Source organism: Aricia agestis, chromosome 18, assembly GCF_905147365.1.
Source record: "Aricia agestis chromosome 18, ilAriAges1.1, whole genome shotgun sequence".
NCBI classification, from domain to species: Eukaryota; Metazoa; Arthropoda; class Insecta; order Lepidoptera; family Lycaenidae; genus Aricia; species Aricia agestis.
Genome location: NC_056423.1, coordinates 208,974 through 234,535, shown reverse-complemented (window position 1 = coordinate 234,535; position 25,562 = coordinate 208,974). Strand labels below are relative to the sequence as shown.

At 37.7% G+C, this 25,562-nt stretch overlaps 1 protein-coding gene across 7 annotated transcripts in view; it reads right to left on the bottom strand.

Annotated features, from left to right (window-relative positions):
• The window catches only part of LOC121735778 (microtubule-associated protein Jupiter), a 181,110-nt gene that overhangs the window by 152,357 nt on the left and 3,191 nt on the right, over positions 1 to 25,562 (bottom strand). For 6 of the 7 annotated variants that reach the window (XM_042126701.1, XM_042126703.1, XM_042126702.1 and 3 more), the window contains exon 2: positions 1,074 to 1,163. The exons of the other annotated variant lie outside the window; for it this stretch is intronic. In XM_042126701.1, coding sequence (XP_041982635.1) covers positions 1,074 to 1,163 — 90 coding nt within the window. The remainder of the gene's footprint in view (positions 1 to 1,073; positions 1,164 to 25,562) is intronic. 7 annotated transcript variants of the gene reach the window in all.

Sequence of the window (25,562 nt, the reverse complement as noted above, 5' to 3'; positions counted from 1 at the left end):
TTATCTAGTATTTAGTTTTTACATTTAGGACCTAGATTTCTTAGCTTCTCTCATAATCCTAGCAATTTATAACAATGAGGAGGTGTTGATTTATAAATTTTCATATTTTATGACATTTTGGAGGCACGGCAACGCTCGCGCCAAGACTGCTTCTAGTGAAAAGAGGACATAATAATATTATTTTGTTAATAATCGAAACTAGGTATATATTTTTTATTTATTTATTCAAATAAAATATCCTTTTACCTACAAACAGTAATACATGACCTCTTATTAGGCGTATTTAAATTTTAATAATGAATTAGCTATAACACTCGTAACTTTTGTTTCCTCTGCCACTACTATTTTTATCTTACCAGTGAAAAATCTCAAGCTCATTATTTCCCATTCGGCAGTGTTTGTACAGTGTACGCGGACGCCGGACGGACAGACAGCCGGAGGCATCAGACGGGGGTGGACAGACGCTTTGTTTAAAATTAATTTCGTCTGCGCTCCGGTTTAACTTTTCAAAACAGGTTCGTTTTTGAGAAGGAATTACTGAATACAGATTTATGAAAAACTTCACCCGCTTTAGGGGTTCAGATGTATTAAAATCCTAAATAAAAATTACATTTCAAGCGAGATCATTAATTTTCAGTTTAAAAAAACCCATATTTTAACGATTCAATAGTTTTCTGGTTTTATGTCTATGGTACGAATATGGTAACAAAAACACAAATTCGTAGATTCCAAACTTATTTATTATATCTATCTACTGCTACTTTCTACAACCCCACAAGTCATGATCCGCTCATCCTTAATCTTTCTCTCCTTCTTTCATGTTCCCACGACTATAACTAACGACAATTCTACTAGCTAAGCTTCTTCTCGTTCTCACTTATTTTTGTCTCTCTCTTACTATCTACGTTGGTATCTATACGACCACTATTCTCTCACTATATCTACATTGACCACTACTGCCTCACTCTTCTCTCATCTCCCTCTCACTGTATCTACATCGACCACTACTGTCTCACTCATCTCACATCTCTCTCTCTCTCTCACTCTATCTACATCGAACACTACTCACTCACCCCGTCTCGCTGTTCTCAGTCCTGGTCACGCTGCTGTTCTCCAGGTCCACAGTTCTCACCAACTGACTCTCCGAACCACCAGCTGACATTCTAGAATTTTCGTACATTGTTAACGAGAAGAAGAAAGAGAAGAGAAGAACTGAGTTCGTTGAGGTTCTCACGCTAGAGGCTGCACCAGCATATAGACAGTAAACAATAAGTTTTGTTCGACGTTTGACAACGTTTAGTCAATATTCTGATATTATTATGGCGTGTGCCACATGTCGGACTTTTTTTTTTAATGAAATAAGGGGGCGAAGGCAACGAGCAAACGGGTCACCTGATGGAAAGCAACATCCGTCGCCCATAGACACTCGCAGCATCAGAAGAGCTGCAGGTGCGTTGCCGTAGGGTAATAGGGGAGGAAAGGGAAGGGAATAGAGGAGGGCAGGGAAGGGAGTAGGGTAGGGGATTGGGCCTCCGGTAAACTCACTCACGCCGGTTTTCTGTGAGCCCGTGGTATTTCTCCGGTCGAACCGGCCCATTCGTGCCAAAGCATGGCTCTCCCACGTATAAAAATTTACTGTAGCGCCATCTGCTCCGATCTTTGCCTAGTATTTCCTATTTGTCAATATTATAATTTTATTTCGGATTCTTTGTTCAACCTTATTTGTCAATACTTTAATTATTCCGAGCGTATATTATGTCATTAGTCATTAGTCATTAGTTCATTACTCATTACAGTTGAGTTGCACGTCCGTGCCCGTGGTCTTGTATTAATAACATTTCCTCACTGTTCGAGATAATTAGAACTACCTTCGTTTGACGCAAACGTAGCTACTTACAAGTAGTTACAAGTAGTTTACATAATAGCATAGCCTAAAGCAAATAGAATTAAATAGGTAATATTATATTTTCTGTAATTATTACAATTTGCAAATAACAATAATTATATTATACCTATACTTATTTTCATTAAAATAATAAAATAAATATTAAATAAATAAAATAAATATTAAATAAAAACATCTAAGTTAAAAATGGTAAGTAATTAAAAAAAACTAAAAACACGACTACACTTTGATTGTCTGTCTGTTTGTAACTTCTTCACGCCCAAACGCCTAAAATTTGGAATGGGATACCTCGAGTCCCGTAAAAGACATAGGATACTTTTAATCCCGGAAAAATGTCCGGTTCCCGAGCGATATACTAATTTTGGCGCAACGGAGTTGCGGGCGTCATCTAGGTATAATCCGTATAAATAATACACACTATCAAAAAACATGACCTCTTTTAGCGGAGTCTGGTAAAAATAAAACGACATAATACCTCGCACTCCAACTTTATTGATCTGATATCTGACTTGTTGGAGTTCAGACTTATCTTAAACTCTGTATACGCTTTTATTGCTACAGCGTATTAGTGGCGCACCTACGAGCTACGATATAATTGAGTTTCGATAGAGTCGATATCTTACATCGATAAACAGCTTCCGGACCACCACTAGCGAGTAGGGTGACCAAATTTTAACCTTATGTAATAATTTATTTATTTTTTAATCTTCAAAAGCACTGGATCGATATTGGCGAAAATTGGGTATTTTTATGGCGTAAATATTTGCATGTATGAAATAGCGGACATTTACAAACGACATTTTTTTATTATTTTACAAACGTGAAACTGACGTTTTCCCAACATTAGTTCCTTGAAAAATGAAGTGTCGCGTCGTGTCGTGTTGCGTAGTGCGGTTTCGCCTGAAACGTCCACAATTTTATATACGGAAATGCTGACAAATGCAATTAAAACTACCAAAATTTTTATTTTTTTACATACTAGATGAGCCGCGAACTTCGTATCACTTTCTTCCTAATACTTATTACATAATATTATAAGCCTTCCATCCGCCTGTACATCCGCGAATATAATATCAATATCAACACTAAAATTAACCAAATCGATTCAGTCTTTCTCGAGTTTTAGCGAGACTAACCAAAATTTTATTTATTTATATTACAGATTACATATATAATATTATTATTAATTTATATCTATACAGGGTGTAACAAAACTAAGTGATAATACTTTAGGGTGTGTGATGTATATGTGTTCCACGTAGAGTTTACTGTGAAAGTGGCAGCGCTGTAAGACCATTTTTTTCACTTTTGTATGGGGAAACTCGTGACGCTGGAGTGCTTGCCCATACAAAAGTGAAAAAAAATTGGTCTTTCAGCGCTGCTACTTTCACAGTAAACTCTCTTCAAGGAACACATACACACCCTTAAGTATTATCACTTAGTTTTATTACATCCTGTAAAAATAAATATAATTTTATATCTGTTTTCCCATCACCATGGTTACTGGAGCTGATATAATTTTGTCACAGCGCACAGTAGGCTCGCTAAAGCTCCACCCACACTAAAGACATTGTACTTTATGTGAATAAGCCGAGCATTACAGATGTTTATTAATTGCATTTGTCAGCATTATTAGATATTTATGATTTGTTTGTAAAACGAAAACAATTTACAATGATAAGAAAGATTTCGCAATCTTGCTTAAAGGGACTTGGGTGTGTTTTTGTTGTGGGACTTTTATGAACATGTACTTATTGTACCTACTTCACTGGTTTATATCTACGTAAGTAAAAGTATTGAGACCGAGTACCCACCGAGCAGCAGTTTCGGCTGCAAAGTAAGGGCCGGGACAAAAAACACAACTCGACGTCGTACGACGTCGCACGACGCCGTGTCGTGAGAATCCACGACGCGCGTCGTTAAAAACCACGACACGGCGTCGTACGTCGTCGCGTCGTAGAAACTCATCTTGAATTTCTACGTGAGTTTCAACGACGCGACGTCGTACGACGCCGTGTCGTGGTTTTTTACGACGCGCGTCGTGGATTCTCACGACACGGTGTCGTGCGACGTCGTGTCGTGTTTTTGTGTCCCGGCCCTGAATCCCATAAGTACATTTTTCATGCTATTTGTCTAAGAACTAGCGGCATAACAATAGGGTAGCAAATCTGGCAAAATGTTTGTGACATTTTGCCAGATTTGCCGCGAGCTCAGAAATATTTATTTAGCATTTCACCTGTTTTATTACCGTAAACGAGACGATAGGGTCCCATCAAAAGGGTTTACCACGGGCCCCAGATGGTATAGTTACGCCACTGCAAAGACGTCGACGACGGTCTCTTAGACGTTCCTCACGCGCGAATGAAACTGCCTCCGACCGAAGCGACTTAGAAGTCTGAGATTCGAGCCTCAGCTATCACATCCATTCCAGTCTACAGTAGACCTTCAGCAAATACCTATACAGTTTCCACTTATATCCATTTCAAGCTTTTCTGTGATGGTTCGCAATTTCCCTCGCCGAAGCCTCAAATGACAGTGGGGAATGTAACAGACGGAAACATAACCTCAAAATATCCAGTCGTAATTGTGCCAAAATTTTAATTGGAACGTCACGTTGCCGGAGAGCATGCGAATGAAAACACGACTAGAATAATCGCGAGCAGTATTAAGATGGCCCAAGAGCCAGCGACAACCAAACTTTCGTCATTTTATAAAAGCTAAAAATTTTCCTGTACATAGGTAGGTAAGAACAACCAGCAACTATGGAGCTTCGGTCGTGGTTACTTTAAGAGATCCAGTTCTGACGGTCCACCTGACCTTCGATAAAGTACAAAGCTCAATTATTTTTAACTTATTTCTTTCGGAATACAGTTATTCCGAAAGAAATAAGTTAAAAATAATTGAGCATATCGTCTTTCACTTCCGGACATAGAATTAGAACGTTAGAAAAGGCATTCCATACAATCGTCAGCGCTAAAATGTGTCACCCTCGAAATGAGTGAGCTCACTCAGCAGCGTCCATAGAGGCCCTATAGATAACGTACATGGGACGACAGAAATAAAGTGGTCTACTTTCATTAAAAATATATTATACGAACTCTTGCCCGCGGCTTCGCTCGCGTTAAGAAGTATTATTATATACAAACTTTCATCCCCTATTTTAACCCCTTGGGGTTGGAATTTATCAAAATCCTTTCTTAGCGGATGCCTTCGTCATAACATCTACCTGCATGCAAAATTTCAGCCCGATACGTCCAGTGGTTTGGGCTGTGCGTTGATAGATCACCATGTCAGTCAGTCACCTTTGAGTTTTATATAATAAATAATGGACTCTGTTAAGCATTCGTGTACTAACCCACAAAAATTATGTATTGAGTTATGAATGTAGTTATGTTCTTTAGATGATTTAGAACAAGAGCGCATTCAAAATTTAACAACAAAAAAATTGTGGGTTAGGACACTAATGCTTAACAGCGACAATATATACAGTGTGTAACAAAAATAAGTGATAATACTATAGGGTGTGTACATGTTCCTTGTAGAGAGTTCACTGTGAAAGTAGCAGCGCTGAAAGACCAACATTTTTTTTCACTTTTGTATGAGCAAGGGCCCGAGCGTCACGAGTTTCCCCATACAAAATTGAAAATTTTTTTTTTGATCTTTCAGCGCTGCTACTCTCATAGTGAACTCTCTACAAGGAACACGTACACACCCTAAAGTATTATCACTTATTTTTGTTACACCCTGTAGATAGATAGATTCGGCTCTGTTCCCACCGCCCACCGCCCACTGTCAGACTGCCTCAAAGTCTCATACTTGAGGCGTGTGTAAAAGAAGGAACGAAATATAGACCACGAAGCGTCTAATCCATAATCTAGGTCTCACAAATACTGACCATATCGGAGAAATTTATTGACGCCACACTTATTAGTGTGCAAGAAACGTCTACCTTATTACTTGCCATAAAAGTGTGCTCTATAAAGCCATTAAATACAATCTCACAAGGTTTTATTGAAAGTAAAAGAGAAATTAATTTATAAATTAATAGAAAAAATGTTTTCTTCAGTTCAATTAATGTTTAATACGAGAAGAGAAGAAGAAGTCTTTTTTCAAGATTTCGGATTTCGAACGGCATACAAATATTTAAAAACTCGGCCACAAAACGTTCATAAAAAGGATAATAACACTAGTGTAACACATGGGCCGTGTTCGTCGGCGTAATTTTTAGCGCATTCGCTGCAAAACCTAGTTATTGCGCATGTCCAAATCATGTCATGCCATGGAAACGACAACGACGTCTTGACATTTAACCATTTAAATAATATTAATACCTCGATAACTTCCGCCACTAAATTTTCCAAGTGATCCATAACCATATTTTCCATTCTAAAATAATCTACTACACTATTAAAGTGTTAAATAAATTATTTTAGACAATTAACTTGTTATAGCGTTGCCATGGCCCATGACATCTTTTGGACATGCGCAATAAAAAGTTCGTCCAAAAATACGCCGACGAACACGGCCATCATATCAGAATATTGAAAGAAATGTTGTCAACGTCGAACAAAACTTTTTGTTTACTGTCTATGCTGTGTGGCTGTATGGACAACGCTCCCTTTGCCTATCCCGACCGGGACGAATTAATAAAATAAAATAAAAAGTCTATGCTGTGCTGCCTCTAGCGTGAAAACATTGCGGCAATAATATTATGTCCTATGAATGTCAAATAGTTGTAAAAACCCCAAAGGAACTTTTAGGTGACCATGCATTTTGCTACGGTGTCGACCGGGGCTATTTTGGTGTAGGTTAGGAATTAGGATTAAGGTTAAGGAGAATATTTACTTTTAAATTATAAGTTGAACTCCTTGACAACCAAATAGAGACAAACCTAACCTGACAACCCAAATTAGAGATGCACCTGTAGCCTGTACATAAAATAATCGACCATAACATCTTTGTGGGTGTTGGACCGCAATAAACGTGTGTCACTTCGCCATACACGGTAATATTTGTCTAAAACAGCCGCAACAACCTGTGCTTTTAAGCTTAGTAGTTTTAGTGTATATATTTGGTAATTTAGACATTTAAGACTTACCTATATGGCTTGTTATTTATATGAACTATTGAATAACAGAAAGTGAGTTTTTCTACCATGTCAAAACAGCCCCGGATCTTCAATTTTTTTCAGGCGGGGCAAAAACTGAAAACTGCTCCACAGTTTAAAAAATTTTATTATATTGTAAATAGAAAAAAAAATACAATATGTACCTCGCCGATGACAATCGATGACAATAATATTATATTATCGATTGGACAAGTAAGATGGATAGTAAAGTGGGGGGTCCGGAGTCCGGACCCCCAGGACCCCCCCCCTTATATACGCCCATGCCGCCCCCCCCTACCTACTTATGTTTATTTTCACCTTTATCATCCATATAATTTCAGCTATCAATATTATGTAGGATATTATATCGTCGTATCCTACGAATAAGGGCGCCCTGGTCACTATGGCTTTTTATTTTTATTGCATAATCAAAATCGGCAGCTCATTATCTATAACCTTCAGTTAAAAATATTAAAAGTTAACTTTAAGAGCCCATATGACCCTAACTTGACTACATACATTAACCTAGATCTCAAAATCTGTAAGGTCTAGAAAACTGATTTTTTGACACAAGTAACTTCAGTTCATAAAGATTAAATGCTCAAGACGAAAACACGATTACTCAAAAAATGCTCGATAGTTTCTTTTTTACAAAAAACCTTGTTTTAGACACATTTTTGCTTGGATCTTCGAAGTTTGCTGTCTTTTTTTAATATTTTTTAATATCTAAAAAGGTATTGATAAAACCTAAATTTGCTCAAAACACTTTTTTCATAATCATTATAGTTCGTCTTTTATTCAAGTAAAACTAACTCGGCGATGATTCCGCGCCGTCCTTTTTCACCTGGCATATGAAAGACGGGCGTGAGTGTGAAGAGAGAAGGACGATGTTTGATTTTTAGAGTCAGGTGAGCTCTTAAGAACCAGTAAATGAAGTTTTAAAAAATGCCACACTTGCTAGCTCTTAAATTCCCGCCGAAAAAAGCAACAAAGGCTTCAGTGACCGTTTTCTTTGAGTGTGTGAGAGGACGCGCGGGCCGGGGACGAGGCGCTCGCGCCACCCTGCCTTTACTCCGCGAACTCGCGTTATGCGTCATTGCGCTGTTCCTTGTTTAAATTACGTTGTCGTAATCGTTAAAGGGAACACACAGTAAGTACAAAATATGTTTTACATTCTTTAAATTACCTGGAGAAAAGACACTATTGCGTCTGTGGCCTTTTTCCACGGAATCGTCTCTTAGTACTAGTACTAAGAAATCGTTTGCCCCAATGGCTTTTGTGGCCTTCTTCTATGTACGAAAATTATTTCTTTAATTTTTCTTTAGTTAAACAGTTATTATTGGCAAAATGATTACATGAATTTACCTTTTATTTACAAACCATATCGAAAAGTATATAATTGAAAGTTTATAATGTTTTGTTTTAATTTTCTTAAAAAGCCGCAGTGAACTTTGTGGCTTTTTCCGTAGTATAGAAAAATAGTTAAAGGTAGTGTGCTACAGGAATATTTACATAGAAAATAATATTCCGCTATACAATTTGAGTTTTTTTTTGTATTAAAAATACATATAGGTTCTAGGAAATGAAAACAGTCCCCGGTGTCTGAAGGAATTGAAAAAAAAGTTTCGTTTTTATTAAAACTGTTGTTGGCAATGTTTATACATAATATTAATATTAAGATTGCTGCAAAGTTAAAAAAAAAGTGTTAAATGTCAAAGTTGTGTATCCGATGAGATTTAACTTCTTCTTCCTTCCGGTCTGTTCATAAAATGGTGGTGTGCGCTAAAACGTGGAATTGTAACAATCCTTATAAATAAAAGACTAGTGAGTTTTCTAAGTGCTGCTTTTCATTTATAATAACTTCAGGTTATTGGCCCAGACACGCATAAGTGCTAGTTATAAGGATTGACTGGAAAAGGGCAAAACCACAATGGAAGGAAATAACAACAGCGTCAACGTGATCAAGTTGGAAGGAGCCAAAAATTGGAATATATGGAAATTCCAAACAACAGTTCAGTTGAGGGGCCATGGATGGTTAAACATTGTGGAAGGAAAATAAGTGAAGCCCGAAGTAGCAAGTGAGATTCTCGCATGGGAAGCCAAAGATGCCAAGGCGCAAACGTTGCTGGTTACACGGATGTCGGAAGAGGCAATGCTACATATTATCACATGTACAAGTTCTGCGGAGATGTGGAGAAAACTTCACAGTGTGTACGAACAGAAAACTGAGACTAGTGTGCACATCATACAGCAAAGATTTTTCCAATACAAGTTTGAAAAGGGCATAGATATGTCTGTTTTCTTGTCTAAGATTCAAGAATTACAAAACCAGTTGAAACAGATGGGAGAAGAAATTTCCGATAGATTTGTTATTACAAAAGTTTTAATGTCCTTGCCCGATGAATATAAGCATTTCGTTTCAGCTTGGGAGTCTGCGCCTGACGACAAGCAAACTTTCGATAATCTGGTGGCCAGACTTCTAGTTGAAGAAGAGAGAGTAAGGGGGAAGAATGAAGAAGCTCAGCAAACATCATCTTCTGCATTTATTGTGAAAAATAAGAAAACGATAAAATGTTTCAAGTGTGGGAAAACTGGACATTTCCAGAGCGATTGTAAAGCTGTAAACAAAAGTAACCATGAAGGAAACGCAAGTAGTAACAACAGCTGTTTTTATTGTGGAAAATTTGGACATTTCAAATCTCAGTGTCGTTTTAAAAGGTCAAAGGACAGTAAGAAAATGAGTAATGCTTTTGTGGTATGTAACTCAGTGGACCAGAAATATGAAAAATCAAAGTGGCTAGTTGATTCGGGGGCTAGCGAGCACATGTGCCGTGATCGTTCGTAGTTTACAACATTTTCGAGTGTTACGAAAAAATCTGTAATTGTGGGAAATGGCGCCGTAATTAGTGTCTTAGGATCTGGACAGGTGGCGGTGCAGGTCAAGAACGGAACGAAATGGATTGACACGACCATAGACCACGTATTATTTGTTCCTGAGCTAAAGACAAATTTATTTTCTGTCAACCGCGCTGCTGACCGCGGATATGTCATGATGACAGATGACAATATTTGCCGCTTTTACAAGAATAATATTGTTTGTGCTACTGCAAATAGACTCGGTAACTCTTATTACATGGAGTTTCGTTTTAAAAGTGAGCATGTGAACGTAGCCAAAGCAGTGGAGAACGACTTAAATGAATGGCACAAGAGGTTGGCATATCAAAATTTCTCTTATGTGAAAGATATTTTGAGAAACAACGACATTGAGGTTAGACAAACAACTAACCCAGTTTGTGAAAGTTGTCTGGTTGGAAAAATGCATAGATTGCCATTCAATAGAAGTGAGTACAAGAGTACCAGGACATGTGAATTAATTCATGTGGATACCTGCGGCCCAATGGAAGAACCGTCGATTGGTGGATCAAGATATTTTGTATTACTAAAGGATGATTATTCAAACTTTAGGACTGTGCATTTTGTACAATCAAAAGATAAAATAAAATATGTAATTGAAGATTTTATAAATAAGGCAGAAGTTAGTACTGGAAACAAGGTAAAAATCCTTAGAAGTGATAATGGCCTAGAGTTTGTAAACAATCATGTAAAGGAAACATTGAAAAGACGTGGAATTACACATCAGACTACAGTAGCATATACTCCAGAACAAAATGGAAAGGCAGAAAGAGAAAATAGAACATTAGTGGAAGCAGCTAGGACAATGATACATGACAAAAAATTGCCGAAGAAGCTATGGGCTGAAGCGATAAATACAGCGGTCTTCGTGTTGAACAGGACGGGAAAGAGTCATGAAGATGGGCGATCTCCATTTGAGGTATGGACTGGAAAAACATATAACATTAATGGATTAAGAGCCTTTGGTACAGAAGTATATGTACACATTCCGAAGGAAAAGAGGAGAAAATGGGATCCTAAAGGAGAGAAGGGATTAATTGTGGGGTATGACGAGGATGTGAAAGGATACCGTGTTTATTATCCTGAAAAGAATGTGGTAGAAACAAAACGGGACATTGTATTCATACAGCAGGAAGACGAGTTAAAACCTCAAGACAAGACGAGTGAAAGTCAAGCTGTACTCTCATTAGACCTTGAAGACGAGACCGTGCAAGAGAATAGTCCTGAGACAAATATAGATGAGATACAAACCATTCACCCTAACGAAACCATTAACCCTAATGAAACTATTGACCCTAACGAAATAGAAACAACCCACACAAGTAGTTCAACTCTGGAAGATAACTCGGACAGTGACAGTGATTATTTTCCTTGCAGTGACGAAGAACGCCTCTTGAAAGATGTTATTCCACCTACAGCAGAGACGAGTAAGCGTGAACGGAAACAAATACATTTATACAAGTGTAATAATGTTCAGCTGGACCAAAGTGAGTGTGACCCTATTACATATAGTGATGCAATGAGCCGAAGTGATGCCGGTAAGTGGAATGCAGCTCTTGCCAGGGAACTTAAAACTCTTAATGATAATAACACATGGGAATTTTGTGAATTGCCTGTAAACGCAAAGCCTATAAGTAGCAAATGGGTTTTACTCTCTTTTAAATCTCGTCTCCCACTGACGGAACCTTATGACAGTTGCTCCCTATTGCCAGACAACGTATGCCAGTTACTTCCCACTGCCATACCATCTTAAAGTGTAATACTTTTGGCATTTTAGGGAATAATTAATAGTGTCTGAGATGAGATTAATACATTTCCGTAAGAAGTAAGAAATGAAAACGCTTTATATTGTATGGAAGGCTAGGTAGACCTTCAAAACTGGATACCTCCTAAACGCGATCGAAATTCTATAGTTGCTGTTCGTTCATACAGGAAACCTTCAGCTTTTATAAAATGACAAAAAACTGGCTATCGCTGGCTCTTGGATAATCTAATTATCATAAAAGTTAACAAATATTATAATAGTCGTTAGTTATAATTATACATTTGGTCATTTAAAATAACTGTCATAAAACTGCGAAGTCTTATCACGTTATACGGAACCAATAGTTATTGTGATTGCTTCCAGGGTCGAGAATTAATATAAAACGTTCCATATTATTAACTTTAATGTATATTTTTTCCATATTCCTTTTTATACTGTTTTTTTTTTTTGGTTTACGAAATAAAGGGTAAAGACGGGACCCTATTACTTCGAAGTCTGTTTATCTGTCCATCAGCTGTCTCCAGGCTCTATCTCAAGAACTTTTCACAAATTGAGTATATATGCTGCCACTATAACAACAAATACTTACTGAAAACAAAATAAATTAAATATTTATGGGGGCGCCCAACAAATGTGATTTTTTGCTAGTTTTTGCTCTGTCAATAATAGCAGCGATCTGTCAATAAAAGAGCTTTTGAAAAAATAGTCCGTTGTATTTATACTTTAATAATAATAATTGACGACAAAATTAAAATAAATTAAAAAATTAAAGGGGACTCTCATATTTTTTGCTATTTTTACTCTATAATGGTACGGAACCTTTCGTGCGTGAATACAACTCGCACTTGGCCGATTTTTCAATGTAGTTTTAAAAAGAAAATTCTTTGATAATGATCAGTAAAAAGACATAAATGCGCTTTAGACCCCGTTGAATCCGCACAAAAAAGGCATAACGTTACTTGTGTCTGATGAGACTTATTTTACCCCGCCGAAAAAAGAAATAAGGGACAAATCTACCCGAAATATCAAATTAAACGTCTCATTTAAATTTTCATAGCAACCGCTACGTAGTTATGCGATAATTTCATAATTAATTTCTAAAAGTTGTCTAACAATATTTTGAAATAAACACAAAAAACCTTTTCCTGTAAAGTAGGGTTTTTGCAATAGCGCCCTTATTTGTAGGATACGACGATATAATATAATTAACAGGGTAGGGTTTAAAAGCTTGCGAGAGCCGGGCGCGTATTTTGAACTATGCCTACGCGCCTCGCGAATAATAAATGTTCGTGCAGCCCGTCTCACTCCGCACGCAGTCCGCTCTCAGGGTATCGGTCAAGTTGATATGGCCATGAAATTGCTGTACTTGTGCTATTATATATTTTGTTACGTGGTCAATGATGACTTGTCCATTGGTCCGTGAAGTATGAATTTGGCCGCCCCCTGAATTTGCCGCCCGGGGCACAGACCCCGGCTTGCCCCCCCCCCTAGATCCGGGGCTGTGTGAAAATTGTGAACATATCATTCTACATTCATAATTTGAGCCTGGCCTTTAAGTCAATTCCCTATTTTGACTTAATATACTCCATTTATACTTCCTTTAAAGAGTTTTAGCAGGGAGACATTTAAATATTATTGTTATATTTAATTGTTGAGCCAAACAAAAGATTTTGATTGAATCTTCATTTTATATGTACCTATATCATTACTAGCTGTCCCGGCGAACGTTTCTTTATCATATAAAGTACTACCTGTTGCCCGCGACTTCGTCCGCGTGGACTTCAGTTTATAGCGCGCGGTGTCAACAAAATGGGTGTCAAAAGCTTTTTAAAACCCTGGTACCCCTTAAATCAAAATACCCAAAACAGCCGTGAAGTGTGCACATAAAATGATTTTTTTTTACTTATTAAACTTTTTATACCAAATTTTAAAGCTTATTTAGCGTTACACAACTTAGCTGCATAATGCATTACACAACCTTAGCTTTGCCCAATGCCCATAAACTATTCATTATTTATTATTGGTAGACTGTTTCTGATATCTATGTTGGTAGGTGAGTTATTTAATAACATGTATAACAATCGAAAGAATCGCAAAAACTAATAACTCATCATGGTACCACCTCTTATAGAAATACATATGAGCAAGCGATAGCGCGATCTAGGCGACTCATGGCGCCATCTGTTCCAGTTTTTGGAACTAACTTAATTTGAACAAATTTACGCATAAACACCCCCTTACAACCCCTTTTTCCAGTAAGAAGTAGCCTATGTCCTTTCTCCGGCTTTAGACTATCTGTGTACAAAATTTCATTACAATCGGTTCAGTAGTTTTGGCGAGGTTGTTTTTGAATTTGATATCTAAGTTGGTAGGTGAGTTATTAGTTAATAACTTGTACTTATAACAATCGAAAGAATCGAAAAACGTATCTCATCATGGTACCACCTCTTATAGAAATACGCATGAGCAAGCGATAGCGCGATCTAGGGGACTCTTAGCGCCATCTATTTTGAGTTTTTGGAACTAACTTAATTTGACCAAATTTACGCATTTTCACCCCCTTACAACCCCTTTTTCCAGTTAAAAAGTAGCCTATGTCCTTTCCCAGGCTTTAGACTACATGTGTACAAAATTTCATTACAATCGGTTCAGTAGTTTTGGCGTGAAAGCGAGACAGACAGACAGACAGACAGACAGAGATACTTTCGCATTTATAATATTAGTATAGATAATATTCTAACGTATTAAAAACTATAAACAAAAACATACTAACTAATAAGTATGATTAGTTCTGTTACAATAAAGTAAAAAATAAAACGCCATCTGTTGAATCGTATTAGAACTAAAATGTTCATTCCATCGATATATTTCTGGATTTTTTTATAATATTATACATAAAATATGTTTAAGATTTTTGAAATTTTATTTTAATACATTGAAAACTTTTTGTTCCGCCTGCGGGACTCGAACCCAGGACCCCCGGGATGAGCGCTGGCCACGCGCAATGCGAATTCATTTTCATCGATATTTTCATGGAAATAAGATATTTTCCCACATCAAAATGTAGCCTATGTCCTTTCTCAGACTCTAGAATAACTGTATACAAAATTTCATTGCAATCGGTTCAGTAGTTTTGGCGTGAAAGCAAGACAGACAGACAGACAGACAGACAGAGATACTTTCGCATTTATAATATTAGTATGGAAGTATGGATTTTTGAAATTTTATTTTAATACACATCCAAGACCCAGGAACATTGAAAACTTTTTGTTCCGCCTGCGGGACTCGAACCCAGGACCCCCGGGATGAGCGCTGGCCACGCGCAATGCGAATTCATTTTCATCGATATTTTCATGGAAATAAGATATTTTCCCACATCAAAATGTAGCCTATGTCCTTTCTCAGACTCTAGAATAACTGTGTACAAAATTTCATTGCAATCGGTTCAGTAGTTTTGGCGTGAAAGCAAGACAGACAGACAGACAGAGATACTTTCGCATTTATAATATTAGTATGGATTCCGCCCATATTATTTTATTGAAGTGACTAGATAAGTATGTCACCATGGCAACGTCCATCGCTATCCCGTCGCACACACAATGGTCGCCGTCAGTCTTGAGTTGTAATAATTTACTATTATTTATTAAACAAATGCACTTATCAATATAAAAAGTACCCAGTAGCCGATTCTCAGACCCACTGAATATGCATAAAAAATTTGGTTAAAATCAGTAAAGCCGTTTCGGAGGAGTACGCGGCCTAACATTGTGACACGAGAATTTTATAAATAAGATATTAAAATTCATTTGGTTTCAAATCTCTATAACTAGCACTACCGTATCCTAGTTATAACATAACAATTTTCTAGTATAAGTACCATAGTCCATAATATCATTATACATTTATGGTCTAGGCCAACGGTTCTCAAACTTTTTTGGTGCTAGAACCCTTTTGAAAAGCTAAAATAGCCCTCATATAAAAAGAGTAACATGTTTTAATAGTCCCAGTAAAAATAACAATGAATATTAACGTATTTATTTAAGCATCATCAAATGCATAAAAACAAAATTGGGACTCTAATTCACAATAGTGTATTTTTCTCATTATTACAATGCATAATTTAAATATTAGTTAATATTCTCGCGGAGCCCGTACAAAGTCTTTGCAGAGCCCCTAGGGTCCGCGGAGTACACTTTGAGAATACCTGACCTAGGCCATGCCCATAGAAACTAGTGTTTGCAGCGCGTGGGCGGATGATATATTACACGTAATATAATTATATTCCCCATAAAATTATTATCTTAATGACTTTGCTGATCCTTATTCCACTCAATATAGCCTTTTATTGGAAATATTCATTATAATTAACAAACTAGTCTCTAATATAAGTTGCTGTAAGATTCAATTTCGAGAGCATGGAATAATATAATTATGATATATCATATAATATTATATTATGTGGTGTATTAAACAGCACGACTTGGCGGCGGAACTACCGTGCCACCAGACGTTATGTTACACTATTAACAGCCGCATTCAGATACGAATATTAATTACTTACTATAATTAAGTGGGAGAGCGATGCTTCGGCACGAATGGGCCGGCTCGACCGGAGAAATACCACGTTCTCACAGAAAACCGGCGTGAAACAGCGCTTGCGCTGTGTTTCGCCGAGTGAGTGAGTTTACCGGAGGCCCAATCCCCTATCCTTTTCCCTTCCCTACCCTCCCCTATTCCCTTCCCTTCCCATCCCTACCCTCCCCTATTACCCTATTCCCTCTTAAAAGGCCGGCAACGCACCTGCAGCTCTTCTGATGCTGCGAGTGTCCATGGGCGACGGAAGTTGCTTTCCATCAGGTGACCCGTTTGCTCGTTTGCCCACTTATTTAATTTAAAAAAAAAAAGATGGCTTTAGCCCTTAGCATGTCCTCGGGCTCCCTGAGATCATATCAAAGGGTTTTCGTGGTTTGATACCGCTGTCGATCGTGGCGACACAGGAGATACAGCGGTGGGAATGTGGTGGGCCAAAGCACGTTTAAAAAAAGGCATATTATGAATTTATTACATTGGTACTGACATACCCACTGCAAAAGTTTCTAATCCAATTTCATTTTTTCACAATAAACTTGAAGATTAAACGCTTGGAAAGTCGCGGTTAAAGCATCGCGAATAAACATTTTATGTGCTTTAAGTTTTAACTGATTTTATAACTGAGTAAATGGGAATTTTATCTCACGGGAACGTAGTAAAATTAATTTTCATCGTAGGTTGTCGGTTTCTTTGATACTGTATTTTCTTTTTACAATTCGAATATTTCAATGGGCCGCCACTTTCGAACTTTAAAAGTTGAGAAATAGTAGGCACCGCTAGGATTTTATGCTAAATAGTAAATACACCGCTATAATAATACTAGATGACCCCGCAACGCCGCAACGCCACGCGCCGCTGCGCCGAAAGTCGCTTATCGCTCGGGAACCGTACATTTTTTCGGGTTAAAGAGTATCCTATGTCCTTTCCCGGGGGCCGGGACTCAAGTTATCAATATCGATTCAGGGATTTAGCCGTCACGAGGTACTTAACAGACAAACTGACGGACACTCTTTATCAGTAACAATATCATTTACTTTGAAGTTTTATTACGTAATTTACGTAACATTGATATGAAATTATGGTAACTTGTACCAAAATCTCAAAGTAAATTCCACGACAGTAAAAATTCTAGAGAAATTAGAATCTAAACACGAAAATTCCACGAGCAATTAAAAATTCTACACAAGCACAATCAAAAAGTATCAGTGTTCCTTCACAATTGTGTCTTCTATTAATTAGATAGTACGTGTGTTCTGTACAGTCAACAAACAAAACATGTTAAAATGGCTTCCCTACAGTCTTAATTTTTTAAAAGCAAAAGTTTAAATTAAGAATTTAAGAACTAATAATTAAGGTAGGCTTTAATTAAATTATCAAAACTCTACGTACCGCGGCCCTGCATCTGATCTCTCGCCAGTCAAGTCGGTCTTCCGTCCCATTGGGTTATGAGAAGTAAAAGTGCTCTTGTGTACTGCGCACACAGTTGGGCACTATAAAATGACTCCTGCGTAACTGGTCTGGTTTCAATGAAACCGGCCACCGTCACCGAAACCGGTGTGGGAGTTATTATTAGATACGGTGTGCAGAATAATGCACACCGTACCGATAAGTAATTACAGCTAAATCACGATTCACGTCCGCGAGGCCAAGACTAGACCACTACACAATGTAATCGATACAGGATTCGAAATACGAGATCGTCGCAATACAGGAAACAGATACAAGTAATTAGGAGCGCGGACTATCTGGAAGATGCGAACAAACTTACGGACAAGCAGACAAAAACTCCTTTAAATATTATAGACCCTAAAATGTGACTGTCTATCTCGAGCGCTAAAACTATGAAACCGGCTTAGATGAAATTTGGTAATACTCTGACGGGCCATACTAGGATAGTTTCTGTTGCGAAAAATGTACGGTTCGCGCGCGATAAACAAAATATATCGGCACAACTCATTTCCTCAATAAACATTTCGCGAGACTCAAACTATCTCCGAAGTCCGTACCAAACACCCAAATCAGTTCCGCGAACTGAACATGAAAGGGTAACCGACAAGCAGTCTAGACTCTAGACACAGACAGACAAACGTCCATATTATGATTTATGCATCAATAGTATTAGTATGGAAACTATGGATAGTGCGGATTCGCTCTCATCCCAATTACCAGACAATTTTCAACCGCAATTAGTCTTTTGTGATGAAGAAGCAGGATTTAAGTAACAATTAAAAAATTGCCGTTTTTTCTTCGCTCATATTCTTAATAATAATTAATAATATACTTTTTGCATAAATTGAGGTTTTAAGGAACGATTTGAAATTAAAAAATCGGCCAAGTGCGAGTCGGGCTCGCGCACGAAGGGTTCCGTACCGTTATAACTTATAGAGCAAAAGTAGGCTAAAATGTGTTTTTTGTATGGGATTTTTAATTTTTAATTTCATTTAAATATTATTATTAAGTATGAAAGTACCTACACATAACATAATTAAAGCTTTTGTGAAAATTTCAAGTGCCTGTTGTCATCATTGATACCAACAAAAATGTGTGAAAAATCATGTTTGTTGTATGGGTATTAAATATTTAATTTGTTGTTATAGCGGCAACAAAAAATAATCTGTGAAAATTTCAACTCTCTAGCTATTATTACCATTCTTGAGTTACAGCCTAGAGACAGACGGACAGACGGACACACATCTAAGTCTCAGTAATAGGGTCCCGTTTTTACCCTTTGGGTACGGAACCCTAAAAAATTAATTTTATGTATACTTAGCCAGATATATTAGCTAGGCGATGAAGTTAGTAAGTTACAAAATATTTTGTTTGAATTACCTTTAAAAAAAAGAGTAATTACTAATTTTCCTTGTTATAAAATGTTAGTTATCTGGTTCTTCCACTCGCGTCTTTAAATGTGGTCATAATATTATTTCCTATGAGCTGGCAGACGAGCCGACACCGAAGGGCCTGGCCCATATTCCCTAGAAGGGAAGGGAAGGGCAGCATGACTGTGTCACTAGGACATCACACCTGTGTCGAAACTGGTGACGTTTCTAATTTATTGTAGAAAACGTACGCCACACGCATACTACTAGCGTAGTTAGGCACACACAACTCAGTTCCTGTAGACATATAGAGTTGGTCTTAAAAGATTCCTTTTACATCTCCAAAGATGAAAAATACAAAAAATGTTTTGTAGCCAATAGTTTGGAGGAACATGATCTCTACGACTCCATTGTTATCATGAAGACATAATATTTATAAACTAGAACTAAAAACGCTTTATTTATATTACGTAGTATCTATTTAGTAGTCTGTAGTCTGTACTGAGTGACTGTGACTATAGCTGTTAAAGAGTAGAAATCCTAAACTGTAATCATTCACTACTGAACTGCGTAGACTGTATTAGAAATGTAACGTGGAAGAGCCATGCTTCGGCACGAATGGGCCGGCTCGACCGGAGAAATACCACGGGCTCACAGAAAACCAGCGTGAAACCGCGCTTGCGCTGTATTTCGCCGAGTGAGTGAGTTTACCGGAGGCCCAATCCCCTACCCTTTTCCCTTCTCTACCCTTCTCTATTCCTTTCCCTATTTCCTTCCCTACCCTCCCCTATTTCCTTCCCTACCCTCCCCTATTCCCTTCCCTACCCTCCCCTATTACCCTATTCCCACTTAAAAGTCCGACAACGCACCTGCAGCTCTTCTGATGCTGCGAGTGTCCATGGGCGACGGAAGTTCATTTCCATCAGGTGACCCGTTTGCTCGTTTGCCCCCTTATTTCATATTTTTTTTTAAAGTAAGTAGGTATATCCTGAAGTTTACGGGACCAGCAAGAAAGTTACCGTACGTATGCGGTATGAGTTATGACCTAATAATAATTATTCTATCTTTGTTTCATATTATCGGATCGCAACAGTCAACAATTCGGCTCACAGATTTATCTGTCATCGTTAGGCTGGGTTTCCATGCTTACCAAGGCTTGGCAAGCATCCACAAGGCACAAGCTTCCACAAATCTTGCTTGGCATTTGGAAGTCGTTAACACGCTTGTGAATGCGTCAGTGTATTACGTACCTCCAAGCAAGCACCCGTTGATCTGTGTCCTAAAACCGACACCACACCGGATCGGATACAAGCGTCCACAAGCTCACGCAAGCCAAGCCAGATACTCTCTTTACACGCTTGTGCTTGTGGACGCTGGCAAGCCTTGGCAAGCATGAAAACGCAGCATAATAAGTCACCGCAAATCTGTGTACCAGGCGCGGGCGGCATGGGCATTGGGCATTGGGCACTGGGCAGGCGCGCAGGAGTAGCGAAGCATGTAATGTGCTTCCGTGTGCGGTGGGAGCAGCCGCGGCCTACCGTGTCAGTCCGTGTCCCGGCCTCCAGGCTTAGCGCTCACATAAAATAAATAAACAAACAATCGACAGTCTTTACTGTATGTGACAAATCTAATAAACTTAATAACTGTCTTGAAACTGTCGACATAATATAAACGAAACCCAGGGTTAATTCAGATCGCGCGACGTGTAAATGCATTTCTTTTATGGATTTAACAGACATCAATTGCGTCAAGACGTCTCGCAAGTCGCAACTCTTGCAAGTCTGTCAAATGAATGCAAATTTAGAAATGCATCTACGCGTCGCGTTGCGGTCTGAATTGACCTTTAAGGCTGTTTACACGTCACAGCGCCGCAGCGGCAGCGTTTTTCGGCGCGGCGCGGCGGCGCAATCATGGGTCCGCCGTCCGACTAGTCTCGTATAGCACGTTAAACAAACCAACACACTTTTCAGCTTTATAATAATAATTATTATACGTCTAGGCCGTACATTTTCCCGGGACTCAAAGCGGTTTGTGCATGAGGATGTAACAGAGAGACACACTTTCGCATTTATAATAATACTAGCTGTTGCCCGCGACTTCGTCCGCGTGGACTTCAGTTTATAGCGCGCGATGTCAACAAAATTGGTGTCAAAAGCTTTTATAAAAAACCCTGGTACCCCTTAAATCAATACAGCTGTGCAGTGTGCACACAATAAGTACTTCATTTTTGTATATTAAACTTTATATTTTATGTCAAATTTTAAAGCTTATTTAGCCCCCCAATTACACAACTTTACCCATAAACTATTTATCATTGACAGGTTTAGCCCCAATTTCACCAACGTCTGTTAGTGTTAACAGCTTGTTAAAATATCCTGTCTTCTCTTTCATTCATATGAAAAACGAAACAGCTAACGTGATACTAATTCGAGCATTAACTTTAACAGTCGTTGGTGAAATTTGGTCTTAAGGTTACGTCACTGCCTGCACAGATAAAGTACTGAGTTATTTAATACCGTAGAATAGATATAACAATCGAAAAAAATCGAGACTTAAATGTAAGATATACCACCTCTTATAGAAAAACTTTTGTGCAAGCGTCAGCGCGATGTAGAAGACGCACGGCGCCATCTATTGTGAATTTTTTGAACAAATTTACGACCCTTACAACCCTTTTTTCCAGTAAAAAAGTAGCCTATGTCCTTTCTCAGGCTTTAGACTATCAGTATACAAAATTTCATTACAATCGGTTCGGTAGTTTTGGCGTTTGGCGTAAAAGCGAGACTGACAGACAGACAGACAGACAGAGATACTTTCGCATTTATAATATTAGTACAGATTATGTGCACACTGCACAGCTGTTTTTGGGTATTTTGATTAATTAAGGGCCGCGCTACACCGGAATGGCAGCGGCGAGGCGAGCACTTTCAGCACTGCCATTCCGGTGTAGCGCGGCCCTAAGAGGGGTACCAGTTACCAGGGTTTTAAAAAGTTTTTAAATTTGACACAAATTTTGTTGACACCGCGCGCTATAAACTAAAGTCCACGTGGACGAAGTCGCGGGCAACAGCTAGTTATGAATAAAAACAATATATAATAAAGTAGGTATGATTAGTTATGTTACAATAATGAAGTAAAAAATAAAACGCCATCTGTTTTCATATATTAGAATTAAAATGTTGATTGCATTGATATATTTTCTGGATGGAATACAGGCCAACACGGTACACTCGAACTCCTTAGAAATGCAGTAGGAGTTCTATAAGATAAGATAGATTGATTATTATTATAGCAAGTGATAATATTATTAAACATAATATTCTAACGTATTAAAAACTATAGACAAAAACATAATAACTGATAAGTATGATTAGTTCTATGTTACAACGAAGTAAAAAAAGCGCCATCTGTTAAATCGTATTAGAACTAAAATGTTCATTGCATCGATATATTTCTGGATTTTTTATAATATTATACATAAAATATATTTAAGATTTTTGAAATATTATTTTAATACACATCCAAGACCCAGGAACATTGAAAACGTTTTGTTCCGCCTGCGGGACTCGAACCCAGGACCCCCGGGATGAGCGCTGGCCACGCGCAATGCGAAGTAATTTTCATCGATAGTTTCATGGAAATAAGATATTTTCCCACATCAAAATGTAGCCTATGTCCTTTCTCAGACTCTAGAATAACTGTATACAAAATTTCATTGCAATCGGTTCAGTAGTTCGCATTTATAATATTAGTATAGATTATAATAAAGTAGGAAAGTATAGATTAGTAGGTATTCGTTTTGTTTCGCGTGTGTGCAGCTTATCATTTACAATTTACAAATAATGCGACAGTCAAACTAAACGACTATTTTGTGGCGCGCGGTGTGCGGTCAGCCTTACCGCCACCGCATCGTCACTCGTCAGCTACTTTCTGAGACGCTGCGGTTTTGGATTTGCAATTTTCCAACCGACTTGTATTCAAATTTCAATAGAGTTTTCTCAGGCCTATTACTATACAGCATCAACTTTAATCTACGTCTGCCTATTGGTATTATTGTGTCTGTTTAGAGTTTACTTTACTGTGAAAGTAGCAGCGCTGTAAGAGCAATTTTTTGTGATTTGTATCCAGGGCAAGAGCCCCCGCGTCGTGAATTTTCCCATACTTACTAAAGGTGAAAAAATAGTAACTCTTTCAACGCTACTACTTTTACAGCGAACTCTTTTTGGGGACCATACACACCCTCAAGTATTATCACTTAGTTTTAGTTACACCCTGTACATAATTTATTCTGTCTGTATTTTACCTCTTCACACATAAATCGCTAAACCTATTTTGATGACTTTATACATTGAGTTCCGAGAAAGATTTCTCGGAAATATCAGCTCTTGACAATAATGTTATCAACTACAACGTATCAGCATACTTACAAAATTGTCTGTAAATCTGTTTTCCCGTCTGTCTGATTCCTTCGCGCTTAAACCCAAAGAACCGACAAAAAGATACCGCTACCACGTAAAACAGATTATGCAAACCAAGTTACGAAAAACATATTAGATAATAAAGATGAAAAAATTAATGCAAAATATGTACTAGTGATTAATTATAGTCTTTATCATAGTAAGTTTAGATGATGTCTAAGTCCTACCACTCCCAAATATACCTTACTTTCTTCGTAATCATTCATCAGGATTATTTTTATTTGCGTTCGTAGAAAGTTTTATAGGTATGCCGTCATCTGATAGCACAAAGAACATTAGAGATAAATCATAACGACTTATAAACACAAAAGCCTCGTAGAGACTATTAAATTTCCTTTACAGAGTGTGCATTTTTAGAATACGTTACGAAAAGTCTGTTACGTTAACATAATAGTATTTTAAAAAAGATAAAACCGACTTCAAAATTGTACGTGCTTAATTAAGAATTAATAAATTCTTTTGTAAAACTTGTAGTATTCCCTAAGTTAAACAATACCTAGTACAACAAAAAAAATTACTTAAATCGGACTAGTAGTTCCGGAGATATGCGAACACAAACATAAAAATTTAAAATATACATACATAGTTACATACACTTTTGAAATTTGGCACTGTCTGTCTGAACAAATTTCAGACCAGTTCAGACTTCAGACACTGATATAGGCTAACATAATTTAATATGAAAACTGGGCAGTTCTGGAAATATTACATACATACAATGTCAAATTGATAAACTCTAGCTGCTAAACACGGATGTTTAAAAATGTATTGTTATATTTTGTTGCAATGAACATAAGAAGTTAGAAAAGCTAAAACAAGAAAAAAAAAGATATCAACATTGACATTAAAGCCCCAATTTCACCAATGAATGTTAGTGTTAACAGCGTTGTTATTAAAATATTGTCATGTCTTCTCTTTCATTCATAAGAAAAAAGAAAGAGGTAACGTGATACTAATTCGAGGTTAACTTTAAGGCTGGTTTTATAGTAGAGCGTTTCGCAGCGCCGTTGGAGCGCCGCGCGTTCGAATATGTATGGGGGTAGTAGTTGCGTTTTAAAGTCCGCGCGCTTGAGCAGCGCCGTTCGTCCATACGTTTGTTACAGCTTCGAACGCGCGCGCTCCAACGGCGCTGCGAAACGCTCTACTATAAAACCAGCCTAACAGTCGTTGGTAAATTGGGGCTATGTTTATTTAATTAATTACTTACATAATTTTCTTAGACAAAAAATATTTATATAAAACCTTGCGGATCAAATCATTGCTAGCTATGATTACGATTAAATAAACATACTTCTTAATTCAAATCCGAATTTCGCCATCTTGTTTCGTTGGATTTCCCAATGAAAGATACCTATCGTGTCCGAACAGAATTCGCGCCAAAGGATATAATTCTATTGTTTCGCAGGCACCAACATTTGCGATTGTGTACAAATGGGCGAGGCGAATTATCAATAAGTGTGCCAATTGTTAGTTCGTCTAGCTATTACAAACACCTAAACAAAGTGCAGTGAGAGGAAATTCAGCGATACGGCGCCATTTTGAAAAATACCGATAAGTAACATTTTTTTTAAATTATGAAACAGTACTCCCCTTCCACTTGACGTAAAAAACGCTCAAAATGCCTCATATTTTAATCGTTTTGATAGTTTTTAACAATGAGTTTCTAAAATACTAGAGTAGCAATGTCTTACAAAAGATTCTCAGAAATGCGTAACCACTTTTTTGTTCAAAAGACAATGTCAAGTCATATATTCGATATGTCAATATGTATGTGAGATATGCCTGCAGGCATCTTCGAAGTGGCAACGCGTTGCTACCGTAAACTTCCAATCTTACGTTAGTAACATAGAATATCATTGGTTTTTAACGTCAAGTAGAACGCGGGGACTATAAAGATTGCTGATATTGATAGCCTGATGCCAGTGTTATACATCGTACTTACATGGTTCTGGGCTCTGGCGCTGGATCATCACTCATCACTGTA